The sequence below is a fragment of the Ruditapes philippinarum genome, unplaced genomic scaffold, assembly GCF_026571515.1.
Source record: "Ruditapes philippinarum isolate M1 unplaced genomic scaffold, ASM2657151v2 ctg4016_1_1_1_1, whole genome shotgun sequence".
Lineage (NCBI taxonomy): Eukaryota > Metazoa > Mollusca > Bivalvia > Venerida > Veneridae > Ruditapes > Ruditapes philippinarum.
Genome location: NW_026851559.1, coordinates 21,186 through 42,492, shown reverse-complemented (window position 1 = coordinate 42,492; position 21,307 = coordinate 21,186). Strand labels below are relative to the sequence as shown.

At 32.8% G+C, this 21,307-nt stretch overlaps 1 protein-coding gene across 1 annotated transcript in view; it reads right to left on the bottom strand.

Moving 5' to 3' along the window:
- The window catches only part of LOC132744755 (uncharacterized), a 28,908-nt gene extending 8,904 nt beyond the window's left edge, over window positions 1-20,004 (bottom strand). The window contains exons 1-5 of the mRNA XM_060733569.1: window positions 19,875-20,004; window positions 19,363-19,434; window positions 17,857-18,156; window positions 17,466-17,522; window positions 7,309-10,125 (exon numbers count right to left, since the gene is read on the bottom strand). Of these exons, the coding sequence (XP_060589552.1) occupies window positions 8,546-10,125; window positions 17,466-17,499 (1,614 nt within the window). The 5' untranslated portion in view covers window positions 17,500-17,522; window positions 17,857-18,156; window positions 19,363-19,434; window positions 19,875-20,004 and the 3' untranslated portion in view covers window positions 7,309-8,545. The remainder of the gene's footprint in view (window positions 1-7,308; window positions 10,126-17,465; window positions 17,523-17,856; window positions 18,157-19,362; window positions 19,435-19,874) is intronic.
- Between the last annotated feature and the right edge of the window lie 1,303 nt (window positions 20,005-21,307).

The following is a 21,307-nucleotide window of genomic DNA, read 5'->3' as shown; positions in this document are numbered from 1 at the left end:
AGTTTTGTCTTTCGGTTGCCATGGCAACCAGAGTTCTGCATGGAATTAAATTCTTTGAACAATTTTTAAAGGTGACCACCAAAGGAACATTCCTGTGAAGTTTGGATGAAATTGGCTTAGTGTTTTATGAGGAGATGTCATTTAAAGTAAAAGTTTACAGACGGACGACGGACGGACGACGGACGGACGCCGGACGAAAAGCGATCACAAAAGCTCACCCTGTCACTTTGTGACAGGTGAGCTAAAAACAAAACATTTAAATCAGATATTTCAACATAACTGTTTATAGATTTAAAATATTTTCCAAAATAAGTCAAATGTTTATAATTTTGCTGTTCATGGCACTTTCTTTTTGGGTTTCATTTTTTTTCTTCATTTTTAGGGATGTAACTCATGTTTACTAAATTGTTTGTTCTTATCTGTCTATCTTAGTCATTACAGACTATTCAAGCTGTATATAAACATACAAATAAAGTTTTAATATTTATATATTAAATAAAATAAGATGAAAGATTTACAATTTGAAAAAGCTCATCAAATAGATGGAGGTCCAGGAAATTGATGAATATGTGGATAGAAATATTATTTTTTGACTGGCTTTATTTTAATTTTGGTTTTTCTAGTTGTTGCGGTTAAATTGGCTTGTTGATAAGAAAAAAGTTGAGTACAAATCCTGAGTACAAGTATTCACCAGTCAGAGACATTATATGCTTGCCTGTGGCTAAATGATTCAAAATATATAAAACTGAACCATTCATGGGACTTTAAATCAGAAAAGAAAGATTTTAGACAGATTTATAATTTTACCCTTAACATTTTTCTATATCAACTGTTGGTCAAACAACATTTTGACAGTCAATTTTTTGAAATATAAAATCATTTCAGCTCAACTTGACTATGAAAATATGAGCATAATGTCACTTTAAGAGAGAACTGTTTAAAATGCTTTTTTAATTCTAGTGTAATTATGTTTCTTCATAAGACATCATTAATTTTAATGACTTTGATTTGTTAAAAATCTGAGTTTTGTTAGTTTATAACAGTCAAAATTTCCTGGGAAAATATTTTGGTATATGATAATAGAGTAAAACACATTATTTGGCAATGAAATCATTATTTTAACCCTTTCCCCCATGAGCATATTGTGAAAAATGGCCGTTTTCACTGAAAAGCCTCCTGTTACAACTTCAAACTGCTATTAAACTATGAAAAATGCTTCAATACTAATCAAACTTGGCACAAATGTTGACTGGACCATTGCCTTTGTAACGACATGCTCAGTCTTAAATTTCCTGTTACCATGGCAACGAGGGGACATCTCAAAATTGCCAAAAAACACTATTTTGCCTCGATTTTTTCCATCAAAATTTATTTCAAAGTGCTGCAACTTCTCAAGGGATTGAGATAGAGTCAAAGGCTTTTCAGCGTTGGTTAAACGTTACATTATGATCGACCTGGGGTCATTTTTAGCCTCTCACAAGTCCAAAATTTTCTTGGCGATGAGGGGGACTCCGCCCCCCTTCAAACCCCCCTAACCAAAAAGGACATTTTTTCACTTTTTGAGGCCTAAAAAAAGGGGGGGGGTCGAAAGTGCGTTGTTTCGCGTATATATGTGGTAAAGGGTTAAGAGAAAAGATCTAGATAAAGTGGATGAGTGAGATAGCATGGTGAAGATGGAATCTTAGTATCTCATGATCCTTGGATCACTAGATGAAGATGTAACAACTCGACAAGAGATCATCTCCCTTGAATATTTAGATTTCCATTTACTTAATTTGCATTTATTAATTGATAGCAGAACTTTTCTTAAATTTTTTATAGACATACACTGTAGTATTTGTATTTAATTGGATAATGATCACATGGATTGGATTAATAAGATTATGCCATGGTTCATAACTGTTCACTGTTTAGGGGAGCAAATGTGTAAGTGGCTCAGTATGGTACTATGAGGGTCTCGGGTTAAAATCCCGGTCTGGCTGCACATTTTTCTCATCCTGTTTATGTTAATTGGCGCCCAATGTGTTGCCTTGACTGCATATAGCTCAGAGTTCAATTCACATAGCTCTGTATTACCCTTAGAAATTTGAGGGTTGATGTGTAAGCTGCTTAATAGCTCAGTCGGTAGAGCTGTGGTAAGGTATTCTGAGTGTCCCAGGTTTGAGTCCAGGTCAGGCTGCACATTTTTTTCACCCTGTTACAAAATAACCAATAATGGTAGGACATTAAAGAGTCTTCATAACCTCTGATCTCCTTTCAAAATTCCATTTTATTTAGTTCCGCCCATTGTTTTCTCGTTTAGGGCACCCGCTTTTTATTACTTGGGGACCATACGCCGCTTTTCATGGAATGGCACGGAAGTGTCACATTGAAGGTTCCATGATAACCGCCGTATGAACACATCTGCGGATGTTTCTTAATTCGAAATTTTACTATTTCAAGTTTAAATGTTGAATTCTGCTTAAGCCGGTGCTAGGGGGCGTGGACAGTAACTTGCACTTTCCAGTACCGTCCATGAACAGGCTCAATCAAACCGAGCCTGCAACATTTTCAATTTTGCCGTGTTGGGCTTTCTTTAGGGATTCTGTATTTATCTATTTTTTGTTAATTCAAATTGGACTAAAATTATGAACTTTTTATATGCATGAAACATTTTTAATCTTGTTGCATATAATTATACAAATTGATTAATTTGTATAAGAGATAATGTTGGAGTGACAATGAAAACACCATGATATGTTCCTGTAGAAATATATATAGTCAGACAAGAACTGTCGGAACACAGTAACGCTCGACTATTCGAAAAGTTGTCACAAGGGTGTTTCATTGAGTATAATAATGCTAAAGGTACAAACCCTTCAGTAGTTATGGAGATGCCAGCTTACACGCAAAAACTTAACCAAGAATTCGAAAAAGGGGCATAATTATGTAAAAAAGCAAATCAGAGTTATGGGACTTGTGCCAATCATCTTAGATAATCACAGAGAACAAGTGTGTGAAGTTTCAATCCATTCCCTTCAGTAGTTATGGAGATACCAGCTTACATGCAAAAACTTAACCACAGGGACGCCGACGCCGACAAATGGGTGACTGTATTAGCTCGATTATTCTGCGAATAGTCGAGCTAAAAACAACATTTGAATAATAGAAATTAAATGTTAACATTATAAATGATGTTGATCCCGGAATTTACAACAGTGGAGTTTGAAAAATTTCAACAAAGGGTAATATAATACATATTTCAGTGTGTACGTGTATTTGGTACCATTGACCTAGTGGTTAAGGCATCTACCTTCTGATCGTGAGGTTGAAGGTTCGAGCCCCACGGGGAGCGCTAATTGAAAGATGAATGTTTCAAATGGGACTCGTTCCGAAATGGTCACTTCGTGAGCCTCAAGGTAGTTAAAATGAATGGTTACCGGTTTCTACACGCCTGGCGCCTGGCATACAGGTAGAATTGAGTTTGGAGGTACATGGTATGCAAGCAAAAGGTGTCTCATAGTAGTGGTGGCACTATAATAAACAAGACCTTTCCCCTTTACCTTTTATAAACTTCTTTTAAAAAAAAGGCATGTCCTGGATGTAATATTATATTTATGTGTTGCTCAGGGGAGAAGATGTGTTAGCCCCTGGATAGCTCAGCCAGTAAGAGCTGTGGTACGGACCTATTCTAAGGGTCCCGTGTTTGAGTCCCGGTCAGGCTGCACATTCTTCTCACCCTGTGACATTTGGAGCCCAACTGTTGGCTGTGTCTGAATATAGCTCAGAGTTAAATTTACATTACTTTGTAACCTGTGAAATTTGAGGATGAATTTTCAATTAGTAGGACAGTATCTGAAGCGAAATTTACTATTTAGTAGGGGAGAAATGTATTAAAGAGTGAGGCCGCATAGCTCAGTCGGTAGAGCCATGGTATGGTATTCCGAGGGTCCTAGGTTCGTGTCCCCACCAGGCTGCACAATACTTATTTTTGTTTTGTTGTTTTCTTTACTATAATTTCCATTTTTTGTCACCCCCCCCCCCCCTTGACGGGGACAAAACAAAATAAATTAAATAAAATAGACATTGTTATCGGTGGGATGCACAGGTGACAGTATGATAAAACACCAAATTTAAGGCGGTTGTACACTAAAATGGGGCAACAAAATGAATTCTTTATTGGCGCATGAAAAAAATTATCTCCCCTCCCTCATTTTTCTTATTTGTGTTGTCGCCGTTGAAGGGCTCATTCACAAAATACTGACAAAAGGTAAAAAAGTGCGACAAAATAAAAAATAATTGTCACTCTTTCATATTTTTGCTACTTGTAACATTTTTCCACATGTCACGGTTCAGAACTGTTAACTTTTTATGGGGGATATAGTGTAAGCTGCCAGATAGCTCAGTAATGGTAGAGCTGCGGTACGGTATTCTGAGGGTTCGCGTCCCAGTCGGGCTGCACATTTTTCTCACCCTGTGACATGGGACTGTGACTGGATACAATTCAGAGTTTAGATTACATTGCTCTGTAACTCTGTGAAATTCAAGGATAAATTTCAATATAGCAGGGGAGTGTCACGGTTCAGAAGTGTTCACTTATTTCTTTCAATTTGTAAGTTCAAAGGGAGATAAATCTGAAAAGATTGCTTCAAGAGTTATGAACTTTGTCACATAAGATGTGGTTCATGATAAGGAATATATATTTGAAGTTTGAGGTAGATACCTTTAAAACTAAAGACGTTATAGTAAAAATAACACTTTTAAAGTAAAAAAAAATCTAAGTTAACGGGGAGATAATTCTTGCAACATTGATACTAGATTATGACTTATGTGGTTAATGATAAGGAACATATATTTGAACCTTAAGTAATAAAGAAGTTACAGTAAAAGTAATATATCTAAGGAAAATTCTAAGTTCAAGGGGAGATAAATCTGAAAATATTGGTGCTAGAGTTATAAACCTTGTAACATAAGATATGGTTGCTGATAATTAAGAAATATATATTTGAAGTAAGAGGTTGATCCTTTAAGTAATAAAGAAGTTACAGTAAAAGAAATTTTATTTTTAAGGAATATTCTAAGTTCAAGGGGAGATAAATCTGAAATATTGGGGCTAGAGTTATAAATCTTGTCACATAAGATGTGGTTGATGATAAGAAACATATATTTGAAGTATGAAGTTGACCCCTTAAGTAATAAAGAAGTTACAGTAAAAACACTATTTTTTTAGGAATATTCTAAGTTCAAGGGGAGATAAAGCTGAAATATTGGGGCTAGAGTTATGAACCTTGTAACATAAGATGTAGTTGATAATAAGAAACATACAATTGAAGTATGAAGTTGATACCTTAAGAAATGAACAAGAGGGCCATGATGGCCCTGAAGTCACTCACCTGTATAAAGGCACCCAGAGCAGGGCCATGTTTAAACCCCAGGGCTTTTATTTGAACAAACTTGAAAGACACCCATTAGAAGATGTTTCAGGATGTTAACTTTTTACTGCACACATATACTGAAAAACAACGATCTACCCCCCCCCCCCTCCTTCCGCCCCAGGGCTTTTATTTGAATAAACTTTGTAGACACTCACTAGAAGATGTTTCATGCTTAATATCTAAACTCTAGCTCTTTGAGTTCTTTAAAAGAAGATATTTTAAGTTTTTACTTTATGCATATAGGGAAAATCAAAGACCCCCTGGGGTGGGGCCAATTTTGACCCAAGGGCTTTTATTTGAACAAACTTGGTAGACACTCACTAGAAGATGTTTCATGCTTAATATCTAAACTCTAGCTATTTGGGTTTTTCAAAGAAGATTTTTTAAGTTTTTGCTTTATGCATTTAAGGAAAATCAATGACGCGCGGGGCGGGGCCAATTTTGACCTCAGGGCTTTTATTTGAACAAACTTGGTAGACACCAATTGGAGCATGTTTCATGCTAAATATCTTAGCTCTAGCTCTTTGAGTTCTTTAAAAGAAGATATTTTAAGTTTTTACTATATGCATATAGGGAAAATCAATGACCCCCTGGGGCGGGGCCAATTTTGACCCCAGGGCTTTTATTTGAACAAACTTGGTAGAAACTCATTAGAAAATGTTTCATGCTAAATATCTTAGCTCTAGCTCTTTGGGGTCTTTAAAAGAAGATATTTTAAGTTTTAACTTTATGCATATATTATTATGGGAAAATCAATGACCCCCTGGGGCAGGGCCAATTTTGACCCCAGGGCTTTTATTTGAACAAACTTGGTAGACACTCATTAGAAGATGTTTCATGCTAAATATCTTAGCTCTAGCTCTTTGGGTTCTTTAAAAGAAGATATTTTACGTTTTTACTATATGCATTTAGGGAAAATCAAAGACCCCCTGGGGGGCCAATTTTGTCCCCAGGGCTTTTATTTGAACAAACTTGGTAGACACTCATTACAACATGCTTCATGCTAAATATCTTAGCTCTAGCTCTATGAGTTCTTTAAAAGAAGATATTTTAAGTTTTTACTATATAGGGAAAATCAATGACCGCCTGGGGAGGGGCCAATTTTGACCCCAGGGCTTTTATTTGAACAAACTTGGTAGACACTCATTAGAACATGTTTCATGCCAAATATCTAAGCTCTAGCTCTTAGGGTTTTTTAAAAGAATACATTTAAAGTTTTTCTTTCGGTTGCCATGGCAACCAGATGGTTGAGTTCTGCATGGAATGGAATTCTTTGAACAACTTTGTTAAGGCTTCACACAAGGAACATCCCTGTGAAGTTTCATTATGATCTGCCTTATGGTTTCAGAGGAGATGTCGTTTTAAAAGTGTGAACGGACAACGGACGACGGACGAAGAGTGATCCTAATAGCTCATCCTGAGCATATGCTCAGGTGAGCTAAAAAGTTATAGTGAAAAATAATATTTTTTAAGGAAAATTCTAAGTTCAAGGGGAGATAAATCTGAAAAAAATGATGCAAGAATTATGAACTTTGTCACATAAGATGAAGTTGGTGATTATAAATATATATTTGAAGTTTGAAGTTGATACCTTAAGAAATGAAAAAGTTATAGTGAAATACATTTTACTGCACCAAAACTTAAATCTGAAATCTGGACGCGGTCGCCGGGGTGAGTAGGACAGCTCTCCATATACTTCGTATAGTGGAGCTAAAAATGTACTGACAATCTGCCCAAAAGGTAACGAGTTGGTCACAGGATGATCTGACCAAGACTGATTTTGATGACATCTCTTATAGTAAGGCTAATAATGCTTGGACCAAGCCCCGGAACAACAAGTACATGGATATGCCACATATTACTATTATAAAGTAGAAAAATAAACAACACTTACTTTGGTTAAACACATCTAAATGTAATCCACATTTGTTGTCCTAAGAAGAAAATCTTCAGTTTCCATTCACATCACATTGTTATGTACAGCAAATTATTGATTAAATGTCTCAAAATAAAAAATGATGTCTATTTCACCTGTCACTTGTCTCATTATCTATTTATAAATTATTTCTCCCAAGTTCATTTAAGGTAACTCAGTACTTGTTGTTGTTTTAAACTCAAACCAGTACTCTCCAGACTTCAAGGTGCCATCATAGGTGACCACAAAATTGTCTGATTGTTTTATAAATGTTTTAAAGTTTTCAAATTCTGTTTTTGGTTTTATATCACAACCTCCCATAGATACTGTCACTGTATGTGGTAGTTTGTTTATAACAGTAATGAGATCATATAACACTGAACAAGACATTGTTATCTTATACAAGTAAACACGTTCAATATTGATCATTTGAGGTGACAGTGTTAATGATCTTTCACCTAGATTGATGTAAGCCAACGTAACATCTTTCACATGATATAACAATGATAATGTTTGTAACATTGTTTCTATGTCACTGGAAGATTCTAGACTAGCACACTCAAATGTTTGTAGTTTACTGGCTGCTGGTAGTTGACTGAGATAAGATGACACAACACCAGGTTTATATAATTCACCTACATCACAGTCCTCTAACAACGATACATCCATGTTTAATTGTGACACAGGTATCCAGTTCAATGCTAAACATCTTAGTTGTGAATGTTGAGACAGGTCAAGGTTGAATCCCCTACATGAAGTATTCTTGTGATCACTACAGTATAACCTGTACAATCCTATTTCTTTCATTGATTTTTTACTAGTGAGGAAATTTAACAATGTCTCCATTACCTCGTGGGTCATAGTGAAATATTCTATATATAAACACTCCAGTTGTTGTAATTTTACCAGTCGTCCATTTATCTCTGCAGACAGCTGGCAAAGTTCTCCTACAAATTGATGATTTTCCCATTTACTTGATCTCACAGTTAAACATTTTAAAGGGTTCAATAACAAGCTCATTATTTCTTCTTCTACAATTTCACCTTTATAGAATAATTTCTCTATATGTGGAAGGTCAGAGAGTGTAAACAAACTGATAATTTCTTGTAGACTACAAATATCTTTATTTTCTATCATTATTGATTTTATATTTTCTTTGTTTTGTTGACATAAATGTTGTAATTGTTTGAAGTAGTTTTCTTGTTGACATTTTTCATTAATGAAGAAATCTTGTAAAACACAATTTGAGGTCTTTGTTTTCCTGGCTTTCTTTGGCACAAGAAATGTACATGTCTTGTATGTTTTGTAATGGATCAATGTACATGTAATCATAACATGTCAAAGTTCTGTATTTGCTTGTTTTTTTATCATTGTATATCACAGGCATCAAATCACTTGATATTGTAGACATTAATTTAGGGTTCATACCACTAATAAAGCCAAACACTTTTGACATGTCTAGAATATTTTGTAAACAGTTGCACTCTTCAAAGATGATTTTTTGAACTTCACCTGTATTTTGAAAACTTATGAATATTGCTGAAAAGTATTCCTGCACTGTTTTATGTGAAAATGAGATTTTACAACTTTCATTTATTAATGTTTTCACTTTACTTTCTGATAATATTCCTGATAGACAGCTTGATTTCAAATCTTCTGGGTTAAGATATTTTTCTGCAACATTTTCATCAAATACTAATGTGTGCTCCTTTTTCTTACTGAATAGTGTATAAAAAGCTAGTTTCCCAATGGTCACCAAAAACATGTAGTACCTACAGAAATGTTTATGTTTTCTGAAACATTCGGGAACTTTACTCGGAGATGTCATACACGATGAATGAAACTTTCCATGTAACTTTTCTGTTCTAGATAGAAGGAGCTGAATAATGCCTGTATATAATTCTACTGCTGAATTTCCTATTTGAATTTTTTCAACCCATAAACATATAAGATAGAGTAACAGGAGAGGGGTGGATTCCATTTCATCAAGGTCATGGTCACTGATTTCTTCTTCAAATGTACACACTTCATTTATCAGTTCATCATCTTCAGTGTTGCCTATCAAAATTTTCATTGTGTTAAGCTTAAACTGCCAAGCATTATCTTCATTTAGTTTAACAAGCTCTACTGTTTTGTTCATTTGACTTGTTTTTAAGTTTGAGACTCCAAGCTTCCATGGCCGGGTCGTTGTTAAGATTAAACACTTTTCACGTGCATATCGATGTGGAATACTTTTAGGAATTCTTGTACACTCGTTTTCAGGATGAAACCATTCATCTAGTCCATCTAATATCACAAGACATTTTTCATCACGTAAAATGTCATTTAAAAGAGTTTTTGGTATTTCAGATTTACAAGGAAGATTATTTATGATTTGTTGTTTGATCATGTCGTCAACATCACAGATTTCAGCTGAATCTCTCAATATCACTAGAAATAAAAACTCGAAGCCAGATAACGCTTGCAACTCTTCTTCTTTAAAATGGTTGTAATTTTCATCCCTTTTATGAGCTTGACACCATGTTATAGCGAGATATTTTGAAAATGCAGTTTTCCCAAATCCAGCAACAGCTGATAAATATATTTCACATGGAACATTTCTACCAGATGTAAACAGGTCCTCTAACGACTTGACTCTAGTTGTTTCTTTCCTTCTGCCTAGTAAATTAGTCTGTATGTCAATTTCTGGCAAAATATAGAATCCAGCAAGAGGGGTATGGGGATCATCTGTGAGTGGTGAAAGAGGAACTGTACTTTGATTGGTGTTGTACCATGTAATGAGTTCATCCTTCAATTCTGAAAAAGAAATAATTGACATAGATTATTATAACTAGATCTAATAGTAACCTAAACATATTAAAATTTTGGGTAGTCCATGAAAATACAAGAAAAAACACTCGGTAAGCAGGCAACCAAAAACCAAATTTGTCATATTTATTTTTTAAAATTAAAAAGAGAATGAAAACGAAGTCATTTAGAGATAAAATTTAAAAATAAAACATTTTCTGATAATTCCCTAAAAAAACTTGGAAATAGACAAACAAATCACGCTACAAATCGTATTCGTCTGTTATTTTTTCATAAGCAGACGAACACAACATAGATATGATTTTTACCAAATATTAATACAAAATGTCTTAAAAATACCTTCAAGTTGACTGAGAATCTCATTTGCTGATATTTCTATCTTTTAAATCTTTTACAATTAAAATTATTTTGGTAGCTTTGCTGTTAATTTAATTATCTGCATGTACCCAAGAAACTTTTTATCGCACTGGATAAACTGTAATTAACATTTTAAACTATAAATAGAAACGACTGACGTGTAAGAACTGTCATTTTCTACCATCTATGGTGGATGATGTATGCCATGTCGTATGAATATGTTTTCAGGGCAAAATTGCGAAAACGTGAATAGATCTACCATTTTCGCGTGACGAGAGGAAAAATGCAACTTTGATGTGTTTTCGCCTGGCGACCTTTCGCCCCGCCAAATGAAAGCACGATCGACACGTTGTCACATTCTATAGATCTGTCTTCAAAATCTACAATTTGTCGTATCTTTGCATGTCTGGGCGAAAACCCGCCGCGCGAAAACGCGACATACCATAACTATCACGTTTTCACGTTTTCACCTTTTCGTTTATCTGTCATATCTTTGCATGGCGGGGCGCCATACGAAAACACGATAAAATAACCTAGATATAGTAATGAGAATATTCATGTTAAATGGTGAGTTATAAGCATGTGTTTGAAGTTCATATACAAACCCTCAAAATAAATTTGGTTTAAAGTTAATACATAATTATGTATGTCATTTGTTTAAAATTATTTTAATTATTATATTCTCTTACAAAAAAACTAGGATTTAGATATAGCTAGGTGTTTGAAAATGATAATATGCTTATGTTCGGTTTCTTTGTGTTTCCTTTTTTTTCTTATTTGTTTGCTGATTTGACATAACATATCCTAGCGGAAAATATTCTTTAAAGTTTATAACTACCCCAAAATAGTAACTATTCTCCGGGAACGCTAAAACATAACTATACGGTCATAGTAACATCACAATAATGTTCACAATTTTACTTTGTTATGGATGATTAATGTTTCAGAGATAAACAGTCAATGAGACTGTGAACATTAATAAATTAACTGTTGACAGTTTGCTATAGAAATAACTACAAATGTACATTCAAAATACAACAGCAACAATTATTTAGAAAAATGTTAGAAAATGAGTTACATTTGAAAAAAATATATAATTAAATTATTCTAATTCTCTTTTTGTGCAAACAATAAGTTATTATCTGTCAAAATATAAAAAAAAATATAATAAACTAGAGTTTGTCACACAAGTGCCGAATACACCCGACACGTGCTTGTCAGAAAACATGCTTATTAGCTACAAATTTTGCACATAGTGTATATGATTTTTTCAGCTTTCTCGAACTTTGTGAATCGATGACAATCTACCGAAAACTCATGACATCAAGAGAAGAAGCAATTATAACAATACATACAGAGCATGATTAAGAAAACAATCATGAAAAGTTCGGAAATAAACAGGAACTATGCATTTTATAGTTCTTAAGTTCTGTCATGGACTAAATTCAAAGTGTAAAAATGAACAAATGGCACTAACTCTAAAATTTATAAAAGGTGGGGTTGCGGTTCTTCTGTATCGCACGCTTACTCATTTAGATCTATCCACCTACAAAATTTGAAATTGATATCTCTTGTACATTCTGAGTTATGCCCCGGACAAAAATCTGCAACGGGCCGTCCGTCCGACCGTCCGCCCGACCAATCAACCGAGCACTAGTTGACTCTAGTATACCCTGAAAACTTTGTTTGACGGGGTATAAATATATTTTCTCCGTTAGACATAATAGATATAAATATTTCAAATATCCAAACGAAAATGTGTCAATTAAATAAAAAGTAGACAATAGGTCACATAGGTTGTGAATAATAACATATTTGTTTATTACATTTAGATATATTTTCCTTAGTATATATAATAAGATTTTCTATGCTGATCTAAATCGAGTTACAGTTAACACTTAAATTCACAAACTCCTCACAGTGATTTCCTCCCTTGGCAGAATTGTAATCACTGCTTCAAAGACGTCACTCGATGATGAAAGTCACATGACGTAACGTCGAAATTCAAATGTAAATATCGACCGTTACATAGAAAATCTAACGTCATTTTTCTATGTCTGTTTTATTTTTAACTTTTAGTGCCTACGTTCGATATGGTTTATCAAAAAATAATCAAAAGTGTATAAAATAACGAAAGATAAATTCAAAAGCTAAAACATATAAAATATCAAAATATTGTCTCGGTAGAAAATATTCTCATAATTTTAAAATTATTTCTAAATATTCATATTATTTATTTATTTATCCATAAACATTGTTTAATCTAATGAGAAAAAACTTAACTGATAGATAAAAGCAGTAAATAAAACAATTTTTTAAAAAAAATATAGTATATCAGACATTCTGATATATCGGGACCTTGGTGGCAGAGATCTATGACGAAGAGAATTAAGGGGAGATCACTGCGTGGAGATTGGGGTTTGTTAAATTCAATGTCACATTTTTGTTAAGCACATAATATTTTTCAAATTTTCGCCTGTCGCGGCGAAAAATAAAAAGACACGGCAAATTAAAAGAAAACTCCGACATATGATTTTTCGCTTGGCGGGTTTTCGCCCCGCCATGGAAAGATACGACAAACTGTTGGTAACGATATGATACATAACATGTGGCGTGTTTTACATGTGGCGGGGCGAAAATTGCACTTTTCGAGTGTTTTCGCCTGGCGATCTTTCGTCCCACCACTCGAAAAAAGCATGTTCGTGTTTTCAGATTTTTGCCTCGAAAACAAGCACAAATTCAGCCACCATATTTGTCAAATAAAATTATGAATCGTTGTGAAATATTATAATTACTTTCAATAAATCGAAGGATACTCGGCTAATAAATTTAGTAATAAAGCTACCTGACCATAATGTTTTATTTATCACATATTCAAAATACGAACTATTAAAGGGACAGCACTGAGGTTTAAAAGTCTAAAAACATAACATTTGAATTTCTAACATAAATGAGCTGGGGCACTTTAAACAGTAATATATGCAAAGATAGTTAAGAAATATACTTAAAAAAATTGAAAATCGTATTGTTATGCTTTTCTTAGCCTAATTTGAGTGAAAAGCGTTTAAACGCTTTTCAGTTTGGGTCAGTTTTTTTACAATTTGAATAATATTTCTGGAAAACCTGTGTGCGCGAATGATCTGAAATTTTGCACAAAGAGTGGTCTAAACCTACATGAAATGGTACAATTATCTTGAAAAAAATATTTTCGATCCCATCATGTCAAAAAAAACCTAGTGGAGTCCTTTTAACGGTAGAAAGAATCGCTTTTTATTGATGCGCTTATAGTATAACGTTAACATTCTGTGCAGCTTATGCTCAAATATGTTTTAATAATACTGCACGTTTGTAATATCCCTTTTAATTGGATAATCGTGACTTTTATAAAAGTTTTATATACACGGCTGCTGTCCATCTTTTAAGAAAACTTAAATTATTTCTCTCAAATTGGAAGTTTGCTGCATTATAAATTCGTTATAAATATTCCTGACAGGTTATATGACCTATTTAAACGGTTGTTTGCAATATAACCATCGCCAATCAAGTCTGGTTTATATTTCAAAACAACCATTTATATAGGGCCATATAACCAATAACTAATATTACAACACAAATGACGCCACGTCGAAATATTAGCACGACAGTTCAATACCGTTTTTACAGAGTCGCAAAAGCGACACGGGTATGTGGCAAAGCGCTGTTAAAACTTTTCTGTGACGCATTCACAAATTATAAATATCCAGTTTTTAGAAACTTCATTACTTAAATGACAAGTGTACCATCGAAAATATATGTATGTCTAGTGCAAAAACCTTAAAAAAGTTGTTAACACCAAGACTCATCATTTTTATAAAAATATTATAATACAATAAATATTCTCTGCTCAAAATGGATACAGTTCAGAAAAAACACCTATATTTATGTCTTACAATGTAGATTACTTTAATGCAACAGCTAAAACAGTTGTCAAATGATGACAATATTTCCCAATAGTAGTAAAAACAAACACTTTTTCAAATAGTTATGGAAAACATTTTAAGGCCTTGAATTTAAGTGTAAGGTGGTGCCTTTTTAATTAAACGATATAGAATATACATGTTTTTTTTGAAAAACAACAAGCAGACCTTTCAACCTTAAAATGTTATCTTACTGAATTAAAAGTGTCCCCGATTGAAACGTATTACTGAAAACAATATCCACTTAAACATAAAGAAGGCAAATAATTCTAAAGGCAATCAGAATACCTCGACTATATTAATTTAATATCCCCTGATTTTTATGTATCCGTCAATACGTTTGGCGACAATCGGACACAAGTTCGAATCCAGTTTCTTTAAATGTTTGGTTATCCCATGCATACGACGGCGTTGTTCATTTGTCGCACGTGTGAAAAAGAAGGGAGCATGCAATGTTTGTTTTGTGTTTTTTCCCCAATACAATCGGACCGTTGAATAACATTCAATCAAGGAATTTTTTTTTCAAAATGGAAACTATGCATTATTACAATTATTGCGAATATTGAACTAGTTAGAATTAATACAATTATTTATGATTGTTTCTTCAAAGATGATAAGAAATGTAAATGTTGTTAACAAAATCGTGGAGAAAATGTATTATTTTCCGTGATTCAAGACCTGAATGGGAGATCTTCTTGATATGGATTAAAAAGATTATAAAGAACAAAATCCTGAAAAAAATATTTCTCGTCTTAAGATCTGACAGGAAAATCTTTTTGTTTGTACATCTTTATATTGAATCAGAGATTTGCCATTTTAAACAAAGCATACTTGTTTCACAAGAGATAAGTTGAATAAATTCATAATATTAGATATGAAATTATGACGTCACATTTATAGCTTAAATACAGTTATTGTCGTCATAGAAACCGTAAGTAAACCAAGCAATAGAAAATATAAAAATATCTAAACTGCATGCTTTCAGATGAGCCACTATCTTAACAAAATTAACTTAAGCGTAATAATTTACATGTTATTTGCAATAAAGAACTGATTTTGTAATATCAACTTTTTTTATCACAATATTTGTACTGAGCTACTTACGCAGTTAAAACTATTTTTGTTTATTTTGACACATTTTTTTCGTAATTTACGTGGATTATAAGTGCTGTTTGCAATAAATTATTTCTTTATTCTCTTCACAATATTTTACTATAAAATACATCTCTTTTTTAAATATGAAAATACATGTAAGCACCAATCTGGAGGCATGTTGCTTTAAGTGTTACAATACAAGAAACCTATTTCAAATTGCAAGATAATCACTTCTTATATATCTTCCATTTTTTTTTGTCTAATATAGCTTAATTGATAAATACATACAGACATACAGAGACAGTCATAAAAAGAGAAAAATAAAAACGTTACTTTTCTGAAGAGAACTTAATCATATCTGCTATATTAAAACAATAATAAGGAAACTGATAGTTAAAGAAATTATTTTAAAAGAAGGGTTTTCAGGGAAATTCCTGTGCTGTTACACATCAGGTCCACTATGATTAAATATTATTTTGTAATATCTTTTTTTCTCTAAAAAACACTAAAATTTGACTGTCACTGAAAAAGGGCATCCAATGAAAAATAGTATGCATTATTATATTACGTCATATTATGTGTCACCCAAATGAACTTTATTGTGATTTGATGTGTTTGAACTTTGGAGGAATACAATGTGATAAAAATTATTGTTTATCATAACAATAAAATAAGGAGTAAATATGGATTGAAAGTAAATCTACAACGTTAATTCAAATGTAAACAAAGCAAGAGGGTGTAATATATATCTGTGAAATTAAGTATAACACTTAAAGTCTGGTATCACATATATGTTAGAGTGTGATGTGACCTCAAATCGGAAGTGACGTAAATTTTTCCTAAATAGCAATATAAAATTAAAGTGAAATGTTCCCATGGAATTTGAGACATTTCTTCTGATTGGATTTAAATCAATACAGGATTGGAGCAGTACCTCTAGACGCTTGCAGAAATCATGATCACAAAATAGACAAATTTAGTTTTTTTCGCCGACTTTTACTTTTTCATTCATTATCATACTTAAATCGGTGTGAAAAGATGAATTAGACATTTTAAAGTTCATTCCGTTGAGTAAAGAGGCAAGATTTTAGCATTTTATGATTCAAGCGCCTTGCCCGGTATACACCGGAATACGGTATTTAGTGTGGTGCTCCACTCACTCTTTCTTATCATTGAAATACACAGATTATCAATATAAAATTAAAGTGAAATGTTCTGATGCATTTTGAGACATTTCTTATTATTTGAATAAACAGATTCACCAGTTTGCACAGAAATTTGAAACTAGAAAACACACTTATTGTTCGTGCTCTGTTGAACCGTATTTTACACATATTGAAAATATAAAACGTCTGTGAAATGACATTTGTGTAAGAAGTGGCAAGTATTTTCGCCAAAAAGGATGTAAAATACTTCTTTAACATGTATCATGCATGACGATCTTATAACTATAAAGATAAACAAACAGGGCGAGAATGTCTCATAAGTATAATCATAAATATGTATAAGTTTCATGCATTTATAAATGCAATCATGACGATCTTATAACTATTAAGATCTATAGACAAAGAGGGCGGGAATGTCGCATAAGTATAATCATACACATGTAAATGTTTCATGCATTTTAAATAATGCAATCGTTAAAATTTATATAAGCAGGATGAGGTTTAAAAGTCAAGTAAACAAGATATAAACACAGACTTATGTATTTCAGTAAAGACAGAATATGTAGGTATTATAAAAACCTTTTCAAATATATGTTCATTCTTATTTACCTTGAATATATTCTTTCTATATACACAAAACATGCATAAATCATATTCTTAAACACAGCATAAAACGTGTTCTGAACCAACATTGTTAATTATATACCACACATCTTTTAAATATGTTATTATTTCATAAAGAGCTATAACTTACTTTTTTTCGACTCTTTATATTGAGACTGTCTCATTGATTCTGTCTCTGCTGTGACACCTGAAGTATGACAATTTAATATTTTAAATGTAAATTTCTGCAATAAGTAATTAAACTTTAACAATTGTTTTACGTTATCTGCATTTAAATCAATTTATCTATTACATGACAGATATAGTGAATATAAACAAATTTTAACTGAAAAAAGCAGTTGAGAATGTGAAATTAAATTTCAATGTTGATTACCAAATACAATTTCGAATGATAACAATGAAAATCAAAAATGAAAGGCAAAGTGATCGGTTTAGAAAATTAAGCACTTATCAGACAAAAAGATCTTTCAATAAAATCAAAACTAAAATATGGTTTATGTTAAAAAGCGTCAAGGACGTACATTTTCTACTTTCTTCCTTTAACTTTAATTCCTGTATTTGTTTAGCATTTTCACTGGTCTTCTTGTTTAACTCCTTCACTGTTACATTTTGCAAATTTCACAGAAACTTCTATATCCTTGGTTTTCTCTTTTATCAGTTTTAAATCAGCTTCTACTCCCTTTTCTAACAATTGCCAAACTGTCTATGGCCTTCTGAACCCTTCTTTCTGCTTCGGGATCAAGTGGATTCACTTTAAAGTCATCAATCATCTTCTGTAGGTTTGGTATGGGGGTCACCGCCAAGTTCAACCTCAAAAGAACCTGGAAAAGGACATGATGGATGCCATCAAATTAATCACGATCCCATTATTAATCTCACACCAAAACATATTTATTGAAAACTAAACAAAATGATCATTGTATATGAACGCACTGGACATTGAACATTGATCATCGTGCTAATACACATGATTATAAATGAGCCGCGTCACGACAAAACCAACAAGTGGGTTTGCGACCAGCATGGATCCAGACCAGCCTGGGCATCCGCGCAGTCTGAACAGGATCAATGCTGTTTTCTATCAGTTATCAGTTTCTCTACTTGTAATAGAGTTGGTAAGCGAACAGCATGGATCCTGATCAGACTGCGCGGATGCGCAGGCTGGTTTGGATCTATGCTGGTCTCAAACGCACTATGTTGGTTTTGTCATGACGCGGCTCAAATGTTAAATTCTGTTCTGCTATGTTCTGCTTGTATCTTACCAGACAGAATTATTTACTGTTTACACCTCTGCTAGAAACCTTTCTCACACCCCCTGTATGAGACAAAATGTGTGATTTAAGTGACGTCATTCACGCGCGCTTTTTATAAATTAATGGCGTTCTTAAGTAGACGTCATTTTCCCGTTATGAATTAAGTTCAGTTATAACAATACTAGACCCATACAAAATGTCATTGCAAAAAAAGCGATAGCAAAATATTTACATCTATAAAATTATTTAACATCTGGGGAAAAATGATTGCTGCTTGGAAGCTTTAAACATAGCAAAATTAGAAATCTACATGAAAATAGATTATTGAGTTCGTACATGAGGAATAATGAGGAAGTGCTACATCCCTATGCCCCCTAGCACCAGCTGCCTGAGCGGTTGCCAATTCTCAAATGACCAGAAAAATATAACAATTAGTTTGTCGTACAATGATTGTCTTATATAAAATTGTATATGTATTTTGCCCTCAAATTATTTTTTTAAATTTATTGATAAGTTCAAATGACTTCTAAAATGTACTAGAAAACACGATACTTATAAAAAGAAAATATAAATGTGTCTTGCGAGAAATCATCATGTGCCTGTATTTGCATAAGGGCCGATTAAGTCTTCAGCCAAATAGTTACATTCCATAAAGTTCAGACAGTTATGTCGTGAAGAATTCTAATTAATTTACAGGCAAGCAAGACGGTTTGGTTGAAGACTGAACGAAACTAAAAAGATAGATATATTAGTTAGATAAAGTACCAGACTAACCTGTTCGATCTCCGTCCACTTTGTTGCGAAGACAGGCAACGTTATTCCACTTGTCGAAGATATGTGACTAAGCTAATTAAAACGTAAGATTATATTAAATATATTGATATCAAATGAATATATATGCGCGGAAGACAAAAAATATAAATATAATGTTATGTAAGCATGCAACACCATTGGCTAAATCTCATATTATAAAGCCAGTCTTTGATATATACCATCTAATGGAAATGTTTCGTAGTTTAATTAATGAAGATGTTTCATACGTTAAGACATCATGTAACTGAGACATAATAATACTAAATTAGTAGGAACATTAAGTTAAACAGCATTAAAAGTAAACATTCTTAGGATTTAAAGTTCTATAATCTAAAAGCTATTTCAGCAAAAATTTACATTTTATACCTAATAATTTAAACTAGACGTCATATAGATTATTTTTGTTCACAATAGGTTATAAATCAAAGCACTCAAACATTAAAACATAACTAATTATCTTATTTCTTATTTACCTCGTTCCTGTACATTTTCAGACGGGAAATATCAGCCTCAACTGAGGTATCACCTTGTGCGGGAACCGAGTTCCATTGGAACTTCTTGTTCAGCCCGAATGACTTGATGTTTCTAAGGAGACATATGATTAACGTGATGTCTAGGTCTGTTGTAGCTGGACCGCTGCCCCCTGATGGAAACAGTAGATCATATTGTACCTGCGTAATTATTCTGTCTGATCTTAATTTTGTAATCCTTTGTCTTTCATTCTTCAACAATGCGGCAAGAGTAACACTTTGCAGTTTTTGATTGAAAATATTCCTCAGAACTAGTAGTCCGCCGTCTATAATCAGAATTTGCAGACGAAAAAGACGACAACGATTCTGCTGCGTCCTTGAAGACGTTGCTTGACTGGCGGTTGCCATTGTTCGTTTGTTATCAGATCATCATTTCTGTAATACCATAAATAAATTCATGATCATTAAATCAAAATGATCCGTGATTTTGTCATTTTACTAAAAAAATCAATCAACTGCCAATTAATACTAACTACTTTTTTCAGATGAAAAGGATAAACAAATGCAACAATAATAAATAAATGTATTGATTCTTTCCGTCCGTATTATGTTTTCTTCTATAATGTTATAATAACATCTCGCAGGCATCTTGACACTTATCATTTATTTAAATTATCAGAAGAATAATTGACAATTCAAAAGGTGCTCAATGACGTCATCCAGTATCCATTTCATTCATAAGTCGTCATAACGACGTTATTAGAAATTCCATAAGTCAGGATGAAGATTCATTAATTTAGCAAGGATGTAAACACGTCTGTAAAATCAAGTCTGATATTTATGGGTATTTTAATTATAATTTACAAAAGATCTATGATACTAGCTTTTATTTTAATTTCACTTACTACTTTAAGGTGCGGAAATGGTCTTACTTATTTTGTCTTGTTAAAATCGAAATAAGATCGGTCTTTTTCAAAACTCCAGACTGGAGTTAGATTGCTAATAATTACCGCTCAGATAGATAACATATTTTAAATAACGTCGAGGTTTACATATTTATCTTACAATCTACATTTTAAATTGTTATTTGGAATATCTAAGAAAAATGTATACATTTTAACAATCATAAGAAAGGCTTATGTACCTTCATTACTTTAACCATTTGGTATTTATTTTCCTTTTTAAACTGGACAATTGATGAAACTGGAAAACACATATACATGTATATGTCATAAAAACGCTAGTATGGAACTTATTACATATCCGCAGTTATTCTGACTATTAACTAAGTAAACATTTCCTATTAAAAGGGTATGCTATTTTTTATGGAACATTTTACAATAACAGGACTAGTGCATATCAACAAGGAAAGTAAGAAGTTTTTTAAGTTAGGGTTTATGTATGTACACAATTTGAGTTACGGTTTAATGTATTAC